At 50.2% G+C, this 16,608-nt stretch overlaps 1 protein-coding gene and 1 long non-coding RNA gene across 7 annotated transcripts in view; one reads left to right on the plus strand and one right to left on the minus strand.

Moving 5' to 3' along the window:
- The window catches only part of LOC103349473 (translation initiation factor IF-2), a 73,317-nt gene extending 59,397 nt beyond the window's left edge, over nucleotides 1-13,920 (minus strand). For all 5 annotated transcript variants that reach the window (XR_011383218.1, XR_007922367.2, XR_011383217.1 and 2 more), the window contains exon 1: nucleotides 11,478-13,920. This is a non-coding gene — a long non-coding RNA (translation initiation factor IF-2). The remainder of the gene's footprint in view (nucleotides 1-11,477) is intronic.
- A 452-nt stretch (nucleotides 13,921-14,372) lies between these two features.
- The window catches only part of CDK6 (cyclin dependent kinase 6), a 234,537-nt gene continuing 232,301 nt past the window's right edge, over nucleotides 14,373-16,608 (plus strand). For both annotated transcript variants that reach the window (XM_051853341.2, XM_002713805.5), the window contains exon 1: nucleotides 14,373-14,605. In XM_051853341.2, the coding sequence (XP_051709301.1) occupies nucleotides 14,373-14,605 (233 nt within the window). The remainder of the gene's footprint in view (nucleotides 14,606-16,608) is intronic.

Consider the following 16,608-nt stretch of genomic DNA (forward strand, 5'->3'; position numbering starts at 1 on the left):
TGAACAGTGCAAGTGTTTTGGATTTCTCGTCCTCATTTCTTCTATTTTCTCAGTGAAATAAAAAGCAAGGGCATCATGATAATATAGATGGGAAGAAACTTCTAGAGACTCCAGGAAGACAGGAAAAGGTGAGAGACAATCTTCTGGAAAGCAGAAGAGAATCAGCTACAGAAATTTAGAAGCACTACCCAGAGCAGTGGGCTGATTAAGAAAGCTGCTCTTCAGGCAAACACACGGTCAGGGGTGAGGGCGGGTAGGGTGGCTCTGAGATGTGAAATTCAGTGTCAGCCTTTCTCAGCATCAGCATCAGACAATGCTGTAGAGGTTGTAGATGTTGGGGAGATGACACTAAAAGAGTTAAGGCAAACCCCATGGGAGCATCAGCCTCCAGTGCCAGTCAAGATGAAAGGTTAAGGAACAGGATTGCATTGGGAAAAATATTCCTAAAACTGGCATTAAACAATTGGAACCTAAGAACAGCATAGGGGCTGGCGCCACGGCTCAATAGGCTAATCCTCTGCCTGTGGCACCGGCACACCGGGTTCTAGTCCCGGTCGGGGCGCCGGATTCTGTCCCAGTTACCCCTCTTCCAGGCCAGCTCTATGCTGTGGCCCAGGAGTGCAGTGGAGGATGGCCCAAGTGCTTGGGCCCTGCACCCCATGGGAGACCAGGAGAAGCACCTGGCTCCTGCCTTCGGATCAGTGCGGTGCACCTGCAGCACACTGGCTGTGGCGGCCATTGGAGGGTAAACCAATGGCAAAAGGAAGACCTTTCTCTCTGTCTCTCTCTCTCTCATTGTCCACTCTGCCTGTCAAAAAAAAAAAAAAAAAAAACAAAAAACAAAAAAAAAAAAAAAAAACCAGCATAGGACTCAATGGTGACTGAATAGAGCAGCCAAAGGAAAGGAATAACAGGGAAAAAGCCATAAATCTGAAAAGGGTTATGAAGTCAGCAGGTGGGAAGATTTAGAACAGGTAGGGAAAAGAAGAATGAAACAGGTTTAATAAATGGTTAGGGTCAAGGCAAGGAATTCTGTAAGGATGATGGAAATGCATTTTCATGTGCACAGCACAGGGCAAGGACTGATCACTCATATGGGAGCAAATAAGCTTTCAGAAGAATGATTCGATTGCTGATTGTTGAGTCTTGGAAAGTACCTCCAGGTGTTTGGCAGAACCAAGAGGAAAAACTGGCAAGGCAAGACAAAAGAAGATCAAATCAAGAAGTGGCAGAAATGGTAGGTCATGAGGGCTAAGCGAGGAGAGAACATTGAGAAAGAATTGAAAATCAGCTTTAAAAGTGTAGTGCCTAAGAACCAAGCAACACTGAAGTTGACTGCAGCACTGAACATCAAAGACATTAGAAGAGTTTCATGGAAACAGTGAAAGAAGCACTCATCCTTGACCATGAAGGAGGCCTGAACTGTACAATGAATGCCTGAACCTGGAATGTCTACCCCGCCTTCCATCGGGGAGGCAGGACTGGTTATCACTTGCATGGCACAGTCAAAAACAAAAACGTGGGACACCTAGTTTAATAGATATTAGATGGTATCTTAGGGGCCAGCATTATGGCACAGTGGCTTAAGCTGCCACCTGCAATGCTGTCATCCCCTGTTGAAGCCCTGCTTTGAGTCCCAGCTGCTCTGCTTCTGATCCAGCTCCCTGCTAATGTGCTTGGGAAAGCAGTGGAAGATGGCCAATTGCTTGGGCCCCTGCACCCATGTGGGAGACCCAGATGGAGTTCCAGGCTTTGGGCTTTGGCTGGGGCATGGTGCCCACTTGGAGAGTGAACCAGCAAATGGATGACCTCTTTCTCTCTGTCTCTCCCTCCATCTTTCTCTCTTTCACCCCGCCTTTCAAATAAATAAAAATAAATCTTTTAAAAATTAAATTCAAAAAATGAATGCAAAAAGATGGCATATTAGTCCACGTGTGCTGCTTTATCAAAATACCTGAGTCTGGGTAATTTGTAGAACAGAAATTTGTTTCTCACAGTTCTGGAGGTTGGAAGTCCAAGATGCAGGAGCTAGCAGGTTCACCGCCTGGTGAGACCCTGATTTCTGCTTCCAAGATGGTGCCTCCTCACTACATCCTCTGGAGAGCACAGGTGTTGTGCTCTCTCAGGGCAGGAAAGCAAAGGAGAGAACTCTTGCGGAAGCCTCTTTTAGAAGAGCATTAATTTTTTCATGAAGGTGGAGCCCTCAGAACTTTCCACCTCTTAACAGCATCACAATGGGTGTGAAGTTGCAACATTCGGAAGGGACAAAAACATTCAAACTTCAGCAGATGGCAACAGCGGAGCATTGCACTAAGCCCAGGGCCCCTCTGAGAATGGGCCCTGTGCTGCCGAGGACCTATGAGGCTGGCCCAGAGATAGGAAAGAAGAAAAGCAGAACACCCTTTGAAAAGAAATGCAGTGGGCTTCTCCAGATGGTGGTTCTGAGCCTATTTTAAAAGCAAAACCAGACCAAAGTGGAAAGCTCCCTACTTCATGGGCTACTGGATAGTTTTATTTGGCTGACATCTCAAATGCAAAAATGGGACCCCTAACTTTCACTGAGACATCCTTTTGTTGCCATTTTTTTTTATTTCTTGTGGGCTGCACCACTTAAAATACACACACACACACAATCACCTTGGACTCAGCCTGGTAAGAGGGGCCAGCACTGTGGTACAGCGGGTTAAGCCTCCGCCTGTGGCATTGGCTTCCACCTTCCAGGGGAACTCGTCTTCAGGGCACGAGCATCTCCCTTCTGGGTGTGGGAACCATCCCCGGCCTCCCCTTTCCCAGACCAAGCAGTCCTTTTGGACTTTAAGCCCAAAGCAGGGCAACACATGTCAAGAAACAAAAGCAGGGACTGGTACTGTGGCATGCTGGGTAAAAGCTGCTGCCTGCAATGCTGGCAGCCCATATGGGCAGCGGTGCGATTGCTGGCTGCTCCACTTCCAATCCAGCTCCCTGCTAATGTGCCTGGGAAAGCAGTAGAAGATGGCCCAAGTGCTTGGGGCCCCTGCACCCATGTGGGAGACTTGGAAGAAGCTCCTGGCTCCTGGCTTGGGATCAGCCCAGTGCTGGCTTTTGTGGCCATTTGGGGAATGAACCAGCAGATGGAAATGCTTGTTCACTCTCTCTGTCTCTGTCTCTCTCGCCCTCTCTCTGTAATTCAAATAAAAAAAATTAATCTTTAAAAAAAAATGGTAAGAAGTTGGGTCCTATGCCTGTTTCATTGTCTGTAAAATGGAAATAACTAGGAAGTTTTAAAGGGCCAATTTAATATAAAGTAACTACAGCCATCCCATCAGTCTATACAGATTATCCTATCAAATGTTTCCTTTGAATTCTCTCGTGAAGTCATTGCTTTTTCCCTCTCCTAGATTCTCACCTTTGGTCACTCATGGGATCCTGAGCATTGGACTTCCTGGCTCGCCTTCTTGCATCTTTTACTACCAAAATCATCTTCCTTGCACACAGGTTCTGTCCTGTCACTGCTCCAAGAGCCACCTTCTCTACTTAACAAACCTTAAATCAGTTTTTGAAGTTTTTCCTAATGGTCAAGTTTAAGCTTCCCTGTGAGGATTTCATGGCTCTCCCAGACCTAGTGGGAACCCTAGAGGGCCAGGTTGATTAAGCTTCACAAAGTTTCCTTCTATCATTCTATGTCTTCCTGTTGAGGAAGGCCATGAGAATGCAACCTGAAGACACGCTTAGGAGCACTGGAACGGGAAAACTGTAGACTTTTATCTACTCTGCCTAACAGTTCATCCTTCAAAGAGACAGCATGGAATGCAGGACTCGAAGGCAATAGGTGAACACAATGTGGTCTGGAAGAGTACTGGTGACTGGGGAGTTAGAACATTATCTGAAAGCACTCACATTTCTCATGACCTAGACCTTCCATTCAACAACACTTCTCGTTCACTGACTCTGGGCCAGGACTCAGATTTAAGAAAGTCCCCTGATACTGCCTTCATGGAGTCCATCATCTTTTATAGTATTGTGCACACAAGGGTGCTTCAGAAAATTCATGGAAAAATGGAATTAAAAGGTAAGGTTTTGTTGTGTGTGTGAACAACTTTCCAAACGCTGGCATAGTTTTTCATAATACATTTTTTCCAGAAACTTTTTGAAGAGCCCTCATTCAGTCCCATGCATCTTTCAGGAGTCATCACCGGAAGAAAGAAATTCAAGAACTATGGGGTGAGGTACTTGGTGGTGCATGAGGAGAGACAAGAAAGCAGGGAATCGGCTGAAAAGGAAATATTGGACTATCAAAGGACAAGAAGCCAAGGAACCATGGACCCATCCCTGGGGAAGTGACCAAAACGGGGGAGTGGGGCAGCTCTCCTTGAGTATTTCTGGAGAGTGCGGTGTAGGAAAAGCAATGTCACCCCACGCCAAGGAGATAAGGTAGCAGGCTGGGGAAGAGGTGATGACAAACAGGGAGCCAGCCAGCACTTCAAGCAGGAGAAATGAGAAGGGTCCCCGTGACTTTGGGAGGGCAGCCAGTGGGGGAACTTGTGCAGGAGGCAGCAAAGTGCAGTGTTTAAGACAAATGTCAGCCAAGATTTGGGGTACAGACTTAAGGGGCAGAATGGGGTGGTCCTTGGGCTACATCAAAGCAGTGGTAAAGGGAAGAACAGAGAGAGCCACGTGGAAGGAAGAGGGTGAGGAAAACAGTGAGGAGTAGACAAGGAGACTGAGCAGCAGTGCAGCAAGCCCAGGACAGGGAAGAGAAGGCTAAGGTAAGACAACTTGCCTTCTCTGCCGTTCCTCACAGCCCAGAGACAGGCTTTTGTCAAGGCCAAGGTCATGTTATGGGTTCTGTGTTTCTAGGGTGGCTCCTCCTGCAATGAGTGGATGTTCCAATCCAGCTAAAATGACACACAGGAGGCAGGCATTTGGCCTAGTGGTTAACATGCCTGTCTCCTGCATCGGAGTGCCAGGATTCAGTTTCCAGCTCTGGTTCCTGAGCCCAGCTTCCTGCTAAAGTAAACCCTGGGAGACAGCGGTGATAGCTCAAATCACTGGGTTCCTGCAACTCATGTCGGGGAACTGGATGGAGTTTCTGGCTCTGTGCTTCAGCCCCAGCCACTGTGGGCATTTGGAGAATGAAACAGCAGATGGGAGCTTACTCTTTCTATCTCTCTCTCCCTATAGTCCAAATTTTTTTTTTCCATGAAAAAATGTCTATGAAAGGGTTAGCTGTCCCTAAAATGAAAAAATAGGGAATGCAATTTTGTGAAAGGGATGTTGATTGCATACTGATACTTACTGCTGTCTGAGGAATGCCAAATTACAACAGTGGGCATTCACGCCAACCTACTGTGAGGGAAACTGGGAATCTGAAAGCTTGGCAACCCAGCCCACAATGGAACCAGACTAGAAATCCATGAAATCCTCATTCTAACTGCCCAACACCCCTCCTGTGAGCATCTAGGGAGGACCCTGAAGCTGTGTGTACGGCTGGAGGCAACAGCCGCCCCTACACGGTTCCCTAACAGCTTTTGATGGGGGACTCTGGAAATACCTGATATTGCCGCAGCCTCTCAAATTCAGAGCAACCTGCCTCTGAGCCTCCCTTCTCGACCTTCCCCTGCCTCGCAGGGGTCCACTGCCACGGACCTCTCTAACAGTTTACAGACAGGTCATATCCAGCAATGCTACGCTTCACGATACCTTTGAGGATTTTGTGTGATCGCCCAAGATGTCTGAGATATGTGGATGATTTCAATTTATTTATCACAATTTACTAATGAGGATTGGCTTGCTTATCACACTTAGTTTTGGACTCCTGCTTCCCGATCGCTAATAAAAGCGGTAAAGACTTCCCCTAATGTTTCTTCAACTGTGTTCAGTCTTGGAAGTCTGGAAGGTTAAGCGAGAGAGAGAGAGAGAGAGAGAAGCCATTATAATCGCAGTGGAAATCCACACACCTCTCCACATTGCTGACATGACAGTCCCGTCTTCTGGCATGTCATCATTTATAAAAAACAGTTGTGTACTGACGTTGTCAGGCAGAACACACTGCACAAGCACAGCGTTTCCAAGCTGCCCAGCTATAGAAATTATCCAACCTAATCATCTCTTTTATTGGTAAAGACCTTAAAGCCTAGGGGATAAATGCATTGCCCAAGGTCACACTGGCAGTTTGTGGCCAATACCAGATCCAATTTCAAGTTTTCTGACACCCTCTATTACAGCTCCATACCCTCTCTTATGAAGGTAAAATTCTTTGTCGATCTCTCCAAACTACTTCCATAATATCTTCCTGATGATTAGCAAACCAATATAATGGGCATAGATTCTGCAGGTAAGAGAGATTAAATGACTCTTCCCAGAGGGTATGGTGACTATTACAAAGGGAAGAAAAAACAAGGATAAAAAGTTCTAAGTCTCCTGAAATTCGAAGGATATGGCTGATAAAATTAGCAATCTTTCCAGGGTCTGGGTTATATGGAGTCTAACTTGCATCGGCATTTAGTATTTGCTCTTTTTAAAGCCCCTTTTCAAAATCCTGCACCCTAATTCTTTTTGTTGGGAGTTTTGAGGAGTAGGGAAAGGAGAGATTTGTTTAAACACATTTTCTTTCAGATAGAAATGCTTTAAATGACCAGTATCTGCAACACTGGAGAAAATATATCAAATTTACCCAAAGTGGTTCTTTCCTGTTTAAGCAACATGAAACACTGGTTCTTAACTTTCAAAAGTGATCAGTTGTGTCACACTGTTCCAGTCTGTCCTGTGGCTACTTGGTTAAATAGTAAGTGGCCACCCACTATGGCCAGAGGGCATGGCCAGGAGCTGAAGAACTGTCAAAAGGAAACAAGCCATGCGGATGCTCTGAAAGGGGACTGGGGTGCAGAGAGCAGAGCCTCAAGCTTTCAGCCCTGCAGAATGCATGGGCTCAAGGAGCTGGAGCGGAGAGGGAGGTCTTCCAGCAGAGGGACTTTCAAAGGTTTTTATGGAGGGTCTTGAAAGGAGACAGGATTTTGAAAAGGGGCTAAGAAGGAAAGGAACTGCAGGTAAAGGAGACACAGCTCTAAAGTGAGTTCTAAAATGAGTACACTGATTTTAAACTATTAAATGCTTTGCTGGCATTATATTAAAAATGATTCTAGCATAGTCCCGTACAGCAAATAGAAAGATATAGTGTCAAAGAAGAGGGACGAAAGCATGCAAAGCCAACTTTTCAGTTGACAGATCTGTTGCATATAAAATGCTCGTCAGTTACTGCACTAGGTATTGGGAATATAAAGATGTAAGTAACTTTGAACGAATTTATCAAAGGGCTTAAAAATCAGACACACTCTTCAATTCATGGTAAAATGCTCCTCAAAATGACGCTATCATAGACTTTCTTCTAGGCAGTCAAAGGATTCCATTCTATCATATTTTCAGGAGAAATCCAGAATGAACCAACACAAAATAGAATCATGTGAATATGGATACACATACTATATGATCTCATCTCATAAGAAAGATTTCATGGCATACTGGGATAGACACAGGATGTCATTCACTTGAAACAATCAAGTTGCCTGGATGCACAAGCTACAGCACGGAGGCTGCACCCCGTGGCCCCCAAACTCAGCACATGCCTCCTTCACTTGCCCCTGCTGCCACCCCAATCACAGAAGCTCTGTCTTCTTCATCTCTCCTGCTTCCCAGCTTCCACCTTATCATCCTCACCCACTCTGGGCTGTACCTTTTCCACCCCATCTGAATGGTCTAACACTTATGCACCCCTTTCAGCTCAGCCAAAAGCAGCACTAACAACACAACTGTTAGGCCATATGTGCGGTGAAGTTGCCAGTATTATCTTAGAAAAGAAATGTTAGACGCCAGTGAAAAATAGAGGTAAACTGAAAGGAAACAGGGTATTTCAATGTAGTTTTCACCCTCTTTTGTAAGTATGTTTTCATAGTTGCTTTTCTGATTATTCAGACTTCTAATACAAATGATGAAAGAGCGTGTTTTAAACATGTCATAACAATACGCTAAGAGCATACAGGCATTCACACACACACACACAGAGAGAGAGAAAAGAAGATACGGGTGTCTATCAAAAGGGAAAAACCTAGAAAAGATGAGGACAATTATACAAATATGAGTATGGTACTGACATGTTGCACAGGGATAATTATAGACTAGTAGAACCCATGGAAACAGAATGTTCCAGAAGATAATAATGTCTGTTTTTCTCTCCTTAAATTGTATAAACTACTACCTGGTATATTTTTTCCCTCACAGTACATATCAGGTAATTTTCTAATTGACAGGAAATAATTTATTTAGAAGACCGAATTTTAACAATCATTGCAAGTTTAGAATTTTGCAATTGAAAAAGTTGATTTAAAATGTGGATTTTTCTTCCCTTAGGATATTTAGCATTCAATATTGTGTTTTAGGAAAATACCCAAGAAATTATCTTGGAACTGCCTGAGGAGGGTGGGAGAATGCATTAACATGCACTGCCCTATATTACACTATTTCTGTTCAAGTAACAGTTTTTCATGGCAATTACTCAACAAAGATAACATTTGCACACACATGCAAATCAGGCTAAAAAGTAGGGTAACTCGTTTCAAAGTTAATAAACCAGAAATGTTTTTTATCGAAATAATAAACAGGAGAATTTTATAGACAAAAGCATACATTTACATGGACCACCAATTAAAATAATTGTGTAGCAGACTATAGCAAAACTTCATTTCCAGGTTTCTGAAAAAGAGATTTTATAAATTCAAATAGAATAAACCAGAGACAATTTAGAATTAGACAAGTACTATATAATTACTATTTTATAAAAAGTTACCAGTTTCTTTACAAGATTAAAAATTGTAGATCACAGCATTAGATTTTACTTTCATTTAGGTGAAAACAAAATTTTACAGGTATATGCTATAAAAATGTTCATGCATGAAATACATTTGCTTTGTGACACTAAGAAAACTTTCAACGTCAGCTACAACATCATATTTGGAATCCTTAAATTCTAATTCTTGAAAATCTGTAAGATGATTTAACTATAGAATATCTCATATGTGGTATGAAAATACCAGTTAACATCATTTCTCTTGAATGCTATGTGCTTTTTCATAGAAAACTCTAAAATAAGAGTCGGAATTTGGTTCACAGTTTCTAAACTGTGCACAAATTTTGTTATGACAACTTGTTACCCACAGAGGAAGCTGTCCATAAACGAAGACAAGATGGAATTTACTAATTTTATATAAATCATTGTAAAATTTCCTTGGTTCTGAATCTCTAACCAGTAGGGGATCTTAGGTGAACAGGGAGAGTGAACAATGGTAAATTAACATAAAAGGCAAGAAACATCAGAACAAGAAGCAGACAGAGAGTTCACACTGGATATTCACTTATTTAATTCAATAAAATTTCAGTATTTGCTTTTTACCCAAATAATCTAGTAACCTAAATCATGAAATTTCTAATCCAGTAATTGTTGTTGTCAAATTTAGTAAATAAAAACACAATCCAATGTACAAAAGACACTTGTTTTAATTTTAAAAGATATTTACAGCTTAGTATGTTTTAAACAAATTATTTACTCAAATAAATTCTTGCCATTGTGTGCTGTTTCCTATGGCTATTTATTGGTACTTATTTCTGGATTGCATAAACATGTTACTAGCAAGTAAATCTTGTTTGAAAAAGCATAGATATGAGCAGTTATGAAAAATGGAGGATTCCCATTTGTGTCTCTAGATTAAAGTACAACAGATTTGTAGTGCTCCAATAATTTATATGAATATAAAATGTAATAATTTGCATTCTTGAGTGTATGACACATATGAAATTACAGGTAACTTTAAAAAAATTTTGTTCAGTAACAGGATTTTATTTCAAAAGATGTGATCTTAAACAAGATGAATTATCTCAAGTTTAAAAGAATACAATGATTCATTTTTATTATTTAAGAAAAAATTATTATAATGAATCACAAAATGTTTATCATGGAAAAGCATCCATTTTTATTTCTTTAACCTAACCTCATACTGTAATTTAGAATCAATTTTATAAAACTAAAAATTTGATCTGTGCAATTAGTAACATGGTTTAATTCAAAAGATTTAGAGATAATATTTGCAATTCAAGCAGAATTTTGCTACAATTTTTCTACAAAGCCCTGGAATATCTACTTATTTAATTAGCTTTGCTTCTTAGAAATCTAAAAGGGTTTCAAGTCTTCTACAGATACAGATTTTGAACACCACTGAATTCTTTCCAAAAAAAGGACAGTTATTTTAAGTTATCTTTTCCTCCACTGTAGTAAATCTTGAAGATCTTTTTATTCTCCCCCCACCAAAATCTCATTTTCACCTGAAATAATCACGTTCAGGTTTTCTCAGAAGGTAAAGCATACATTCTCACAGGGTTTCAAATTTCAGGATTCCAATAATGCGTTTAGGCTAAGCACTCCCCTTTGTGTGCCTATTATTTTGCAGTTCTGTTATTTGCACCCCATGTGGGTCCTTTAATCGCCCGAGAAAGACCTCGGAGAGCCCTCGGAGGCTCCCAAGCCCCGGCTAACCGTGAACCCGCCAGCCCCTCAAAGTGCATCGCTGACCACAAAGAGTGCCTGCCGATCTCCAAGCCATATCCTCCGTCCAAAAGGAAAAGATAGGGCTTTGTGAGGCCGAAAGGAAGCGAAGGAAAACAAAACAAATGTAGCTCATGCTCAAAGTGAAAAGTGCTTGGACAGATTAGTATTTTCTTTTCTGCGAGGCATCCTGCCAAACTTTTTTTCTTTTTTTTTTTTTAATAGAGAAGAGTTATTATTTTTTTTTTTGGTCTGATTTTTTTTTTTTTCAGTTTCTTGGAAAGTGTGGGTATTTACCACCCCCGTCGGCCCCTCGGAATCGGGGCCGGGCCGTTTTGTGTTTTTCCCATCCGTCCACATCCCTGACCGCCGCTGCCCCCGCCTCACCCTGTCAAAAGCCCAGCTCCAGGCGGCTCCCGACGACACATCCCACTCTCGCCCTCTCGCCCCGCTAGCGCAGGATCCCCCACCCCAGCCTCCCCGAGAGCCGGAAATTTTCACTTAACCGCCCCCCCACCCCAACAACCGCCGCCGCCCGGCTCGCCCCCCACTCGGAGCGCCCAGCCGCGGGGCTCCTCCGAGCGCCGCCGGGGCTCGGCCGCCTCCCCTCCCTCCGGAAGGCTTTAATTTGCACACTTGCTCGCCGCCGCGCCGCGAGCCCCCCGGCCCCAGCGCTCGGCGGGGCTCGGGCAGGGTCGGCCTCGCGGGTCCTCGCCCCTCACCGCCGGCCCCGCCGCCGCCGCCGCCGCCCCGGCTCAGGCCCCCAGCCCCGGCCGGAGCCCCGCGGCCCCCGTCCGCCCCCAGCGAGCGGCGCGGGCGGCGCCCGCCGCAGTCCCTCCGCCCTCCGCCGCTGTGCCCACCCCCTCGCAGCAGCCGGGCGCTGGTACCTCCTTCCCCAGAGTCCGGTTACCTGCTCCGCGCGGCCGCGGACACGTGCGGAGGTCGCGGGGACACCGCAGCCCCCTCAGGAGGCCCGGCGCGACCGGGCCCCTCAGGTGAGGAGCTGGGCGCTCGGGTGGGTGGGCTGCCGGGTGGGGGGTCCCGGGGGAGCGCTGCGGGCTCGCCGGGGTCCGAGGCCGGCGTGGAGGTGGGGGTGGGTGTAGGGTGGTGTGGGGGGTGCTGAGTGTCCTCGCGTCGTCTCAGTTAACCCCTTACGAACTGAGACGCGGTCGGTCACGGGGGCCAGTTCTGGGGAGGCAGCGGCGCCTTTCCCGGTCTGGCGAGGAGGCGAGACCGCCGCCGACGGGAGGTCGCGTGGCAGCGCCCACGCGTCCGTGCGCGCGGACACCCGCTCCTCCAAACGGAACTTGACCGCTCCTCGGACATCCGCGGAATCCGCACTTGGGGCTGAACGGGCAGCGCCTCAGGGGACTCCATGCTGGAGAAAGTGTTTCCGCGCACCGCCCCCCCACCCCACCCCCCAACCCAGAGCTGCGGCTGCAGCTCGCCGAGGTGCGGCCGTGGGCGTGGGCTCCAGCGTTGCCCACCGTGACACACACGTTCACGCAGGCTTCCTGCTGGCAGCCCCCGCGGGCGTGCGAGGCGCGGAGCCGTGCACGCCGGCGCCCCGGCTGGAAGCCCCGCGTGGACGCCTCGCTTTGCAGGTCTGCCCTCTCAGGAGCGCAGCCCTCGGCGTTCGAACGCGTGGCCCGCGGCGCGGCCGCCCGGGTGCACGTGGGCGCCTGTGCGTGTGCGCACACGCGGGAGTGGCGGTCGCCGCCGCCGCGGCCCCCCGGGCGCTGCGCCGGTGGCGACCCTTGCGGTGCTTGGCAGGCTTGGGGAGAGGCACATGAAGGATTTCATTGAGTGTGAAGACAGAGCAGAGACAGAAAGCAGAAGGAGGCGGCTGCAGCCTTTGTAGTCGCGGAGGAATGCGGAAATGTTGAAGCACTATGTCAAACTTTTTTGAAATGGGGTCAAGTCACATTCAGCCAGCGTGGGAAAGCAACAACAACAACAAAAAAAAGTGGAGGAGAGGGGGGGAAAAGGCACTGCTGCTCCCGTTTCTCTCGGCCGGAGCCGCCAGCCCGGGGGCCGGGGGGGAGAGGCGGGCGGTGCGGGGCCAGCGGGCGCAGTTCCCTGCGGGGGTGGGACGTCCCCGCCGCTTCCTTCGCCGCGGAGCCGGGGGCCGGACTCCGGCGGGAGGGGGAGGGGACGCGGGAGGGGCGGGTCCGGCGGCCGCCGGCGGCTCCCCCGCTACCTGTGTGGCCCTCGACCTGGCTCAGACCCCTGGGCGGGCTCTGGGGGCGCTTTCCTCGGCTCGCGGGGAGCGTTGTGAAAGGAGTGCGTGTGGGAGGCTCCGCTCTCGCTGCGGTCCGCTCCGCCCGCACGCCGGGCCGGGAGGTCGCGCCGCTTTGCCGCTGCCGCTGCTCCTTTAATCCCGGCCGGAGGCGAGCGGGCCCGCGGTTGCGGGGCAGGTAATGCCGAGGTGTCCCGGGAAGTGCGGACACGCGGCCGGCGCGGCGAAGGTCCGGCCGAGGCCGCGGCGGCCGCGGGGGAGGGAGGCTCCTTCGGCGGCGGAGGGCGGCTGAGAGGAGACGGGAAAGTGAGGGCACCCCCTCCGGGGCTTTGTTGTGCGGAGGGCTCCGGCCCCCGGCTGCACGCGGGACCCGGGCTCCCGGGAGCCGGGGGGCCACGGCGCCGCGGACGGCCTCGCGGGTTGGGGAAAGGGTGGCGAGGGCAGGCTCCGGGGGGCGCAGCCCCTTCCCCCTCGGCCCGGGAGGCGCAGCGTCGACGCCCCCCGCCCCCACCACCCTCTGGGGAGGTAGCGTTCGGCTCAGGTTGACCTGGGCTGGAAACTTCGGGGCGAGTCGGCGGTCCTGGTGTCTTCCTCCCCGCGCTGAGTCCCGGAGGCGGACGCCCCTCGCCCCCACCCTCGGCATCCCACGTGGGGCTGCCCCTTCCAGGGCCTCCGGCTCGCCCACCCCGGCGCAGCCCAGCCCGCCCCGACCAGATGGCTGATTCTCCCGGGGTTTCCACCAGGGAGGTCCCTCGGAGTCGGAGGCAGGATTGCGTTCCCGGCCGAGGCGCCTCGGCCCCCGGCGAGACCACGTACGTGTGCGCCGCGTCTTTAAAGGTCTCCCCCTTAGAAAAACTGAAAGTAGAAAAAGAAAGGAAGCAATTTCCGAGCAGATGCGTGACGACCCCTTCTCGCACCCTGCCCGGCCGCGGGCTCCGGGGTCCCGGGAGCCCCCACCCGCGTCCAGGCCCCCGGGCGGCGCGGCGCGCGAGGGATCCGCGCGGAGCCGTGACATTGACGCGCCCGGCGCCTCCCCTCCCCCGCGCTCCCGGCACACTCCGGGCCGCTCGGCACGCCCCCTCCCGTTGCCCTGCGTCCCGCGCGGCGCGCTCATCCCCGAGGGGCCCCTGCAGCCTCGCCGCGCGCAGACGGCTGCAGCCCTGCGGGGAGAGAAAGTGACCTCGCTTTGCTCGGGAGGAGCCAGGCAGGCTTGGGCGGCGCGGGAGAGGGCCGGGCGCGCGTGGGGGCGCCGTGGAGGAGGGGAGGCTGCAGGAACCCCGAGGAAGGCTCCCGGGCGGTCTGACTTGTCGTCCTCTCTCCTGTCCCCCGTTTCAGTCGCAAAGACCCCGGACCGAGACGCGCTCGGGTGGAGACTATGTGATCGCCTCGGTGTCGGTGCGGAGGACTTCGCTTCGGGGAGGGAAGAGGAGGGCTCGGCTCGCTCCCCGGCGGCTCGGCAGGCGGAGTTTCGCCGCGGCGGCACCAGGGTTGCGCCAGCCCGCGCCGGAGCCGGCGGGGCCGAGGAGAGCGGGACCGAGCTCCGGGGAGCCGCGGCGTGCAGGCGGCATGGAGAAGGACGGCCTGAGCCGCGCCGACCAGCAGTACGAGTGCGTGGCGGAGATCGGGGAGGGCGCCTACGGGAAGGTGTTCAAGGCCCGCGACCTCAAGAACGGAGGCCGGTTCGTAGCGCTGAAGCGCGTGCGGGTGCAGACGGGCGAGGAAGGCATGCCGCTCTCCACCATCCGCGAGGTGGCGGTGCTGAGGCACCTGGAGACCTTCGAGCACCCCAACGTGGTCAGGTGAGCCCTGGGGTCCGCGCCGTCGGGGGCCCGGGGAGGTGCGGGCTTCGCCGGCGCCGTGCCGCCGGTGTTTTCTCCCCGACCGCCCCGAGGGCCTTGCGGGGGAGGCCTTGGGGGCAGAACCAACAGACCTGAGACCACTGCTGCTTGCGTTTCCCGGCTTCGGGGGATCTTTCTTTCTTTCTTTCTTTCTTTCTTTCTTTCTTTCTTTCTTTCTTTCTTTCTTTCTTTCTTTCTCTTTCTCTCTCTCTCTCTCTCTCTCTCTCTCTCTCTCTCTTTCTTTCTTGCGACTGCAAAGGAGAGGGAGCAGGTTGTCCGTGTGATAAGCGAGGAGAAAACTTCTAGGGTGGAGCCTTGCACAAATGAGGTCTTTAAAAATGCAGAAACGGATAAGAATATGTTTGCTAATCACACCCAGTTTCTCTGTATTAAAGTTGCACAATGAGAATGGCTTACTGATGATCCGGGGAGTCGCCCAGTGGCAGACAGCATCGTCCCAGAGCTGTCATCCTTCTTGTCCGTGCCACTTCTCTCTGGGCTGGCATAGCCCCTGGACCACCGCTGCCAAGGGATGGGTGTCCAAGGTGTGGTGGCTTTAGATTCTCAGTGCTCTTTGTCCTTGCTTTTCCTGGGTGACTGGCAGGAGTGGGGTACGCAGTCAGTCCCTGAAGTCTCTGCTGTGCTGTGACCGGTATTAAAGATATTAAATGAAACTGTGTGTGTGTGTGTGAGTGAGACTTAGGGGAATGGTGGGTTCTTGGTGATCCTGGAATCGCCCCTTTGCGCAGTTGACTGTGTGTGCGTTTGTGTCATCTTGTTTTTAAACAGAGGAGCTGCATGGCTTCAGGTCACAAAGGCATGCACGGAGGCAGAGCGGGTTGTGGACTCCTCACGCGTTGGGAGAAGGAGGTCCCAGACCCTCCTTCCGCGAGGCATTGTGCTCAACACTTACGTGCCTGCTGCGTGCGCTGCGGATGAAGTGATGTAAATAAGCATGGCTAAATATTTTTGTGAAAAGTCAAACAGTTTAACATTACTCATCAAAACGGAGCGACCCGAGAATGACCTGAAATACCAAACCCTGGACAGGCTCAGGGAGACCGGGTGCCTGCAGTCTCCGTGGGAGGTTCTGACCTGCCTCTTCTTACCCTAGGCTGGGTGATTGGTGTAGTGTTTTGTTCCCAAGACAGTGAAGACTCAGGCTGGAAGGCAGCAGAGAATCATAAATACATAAATAAGGTAGTAAATGACTGTAAAGATAGGACTCCATTATACCTCTCCATCAGCTTGTCAAGGGTGGAGGTCGAAGATAAAGAGACTGGGAGAGTGTTTTGGGAGGTGGGCTTACATATTAAAGCGACAGGTTACCTTTTCTCCGTGTTTTTGAAAAAACTAAACAAACAAACAAACAAAAAAACAAAATACCCCTGGAGGGTGTGTTTGTTGGTATCAGAGTGGGCGTAGAGGGGACAGTTAGCTCCCTCTAACTTAGTACTTTCCCTAGGGTGTCGCCTAAGCCCTTCCAAAGGGTGACTTCACCAGTAGAATTTTGAGACCAAGATTTCTGGTTTTGTCCCATCCCAGGCAGCTGCCACATCTGACCTTCCAGCATGGGGGTGTTACAGAGGCACGCTGGTGGTACTACCACTGTTGTTAACGAGGCAGGACTCGCTCTCCTGACGGAGGAGAGCTCGCGCCCCGTGCTGCCGCGCTGGGGCCCCTCCGTCCCACCCGCGGGGTGAAACCTGCTGAGGCTGGTGTGTCTTCAGAGATCTCTCACTGAGCCACAACTGAGATTCTGCACTGCAAATGTCAGGAGGATTTACTTAACGAATCAGAAGACACCTTTTTCTAAGACTGTCTTTGCCTGTTGAGCGGTGCGGTGCCACCCACCCCTTGGAGTTGGTAGTTGGTGAGGGTCAAGTGAGACGCCATGTGTGAAAACACTTTGTGCATCTAGAAGCACTTCAGGTGTCTACACATTGTGTTCCTGAAGATTAGTG

This window comes from Oryctolagus cuniculus, chromosome 16 (assembly GCF_964237555.1).
Source record: "Oryctolagus cuniculus chromosome 16, mOryCun1.1, whole genome shotgun sequence".
NCBI classification, from domain to species: Eukaryota; Metazoa; Chordata; class Mammalia; order Lagomorpha; family Leporidae; genus Oryctolagus; species Oryctolagus cuniculus.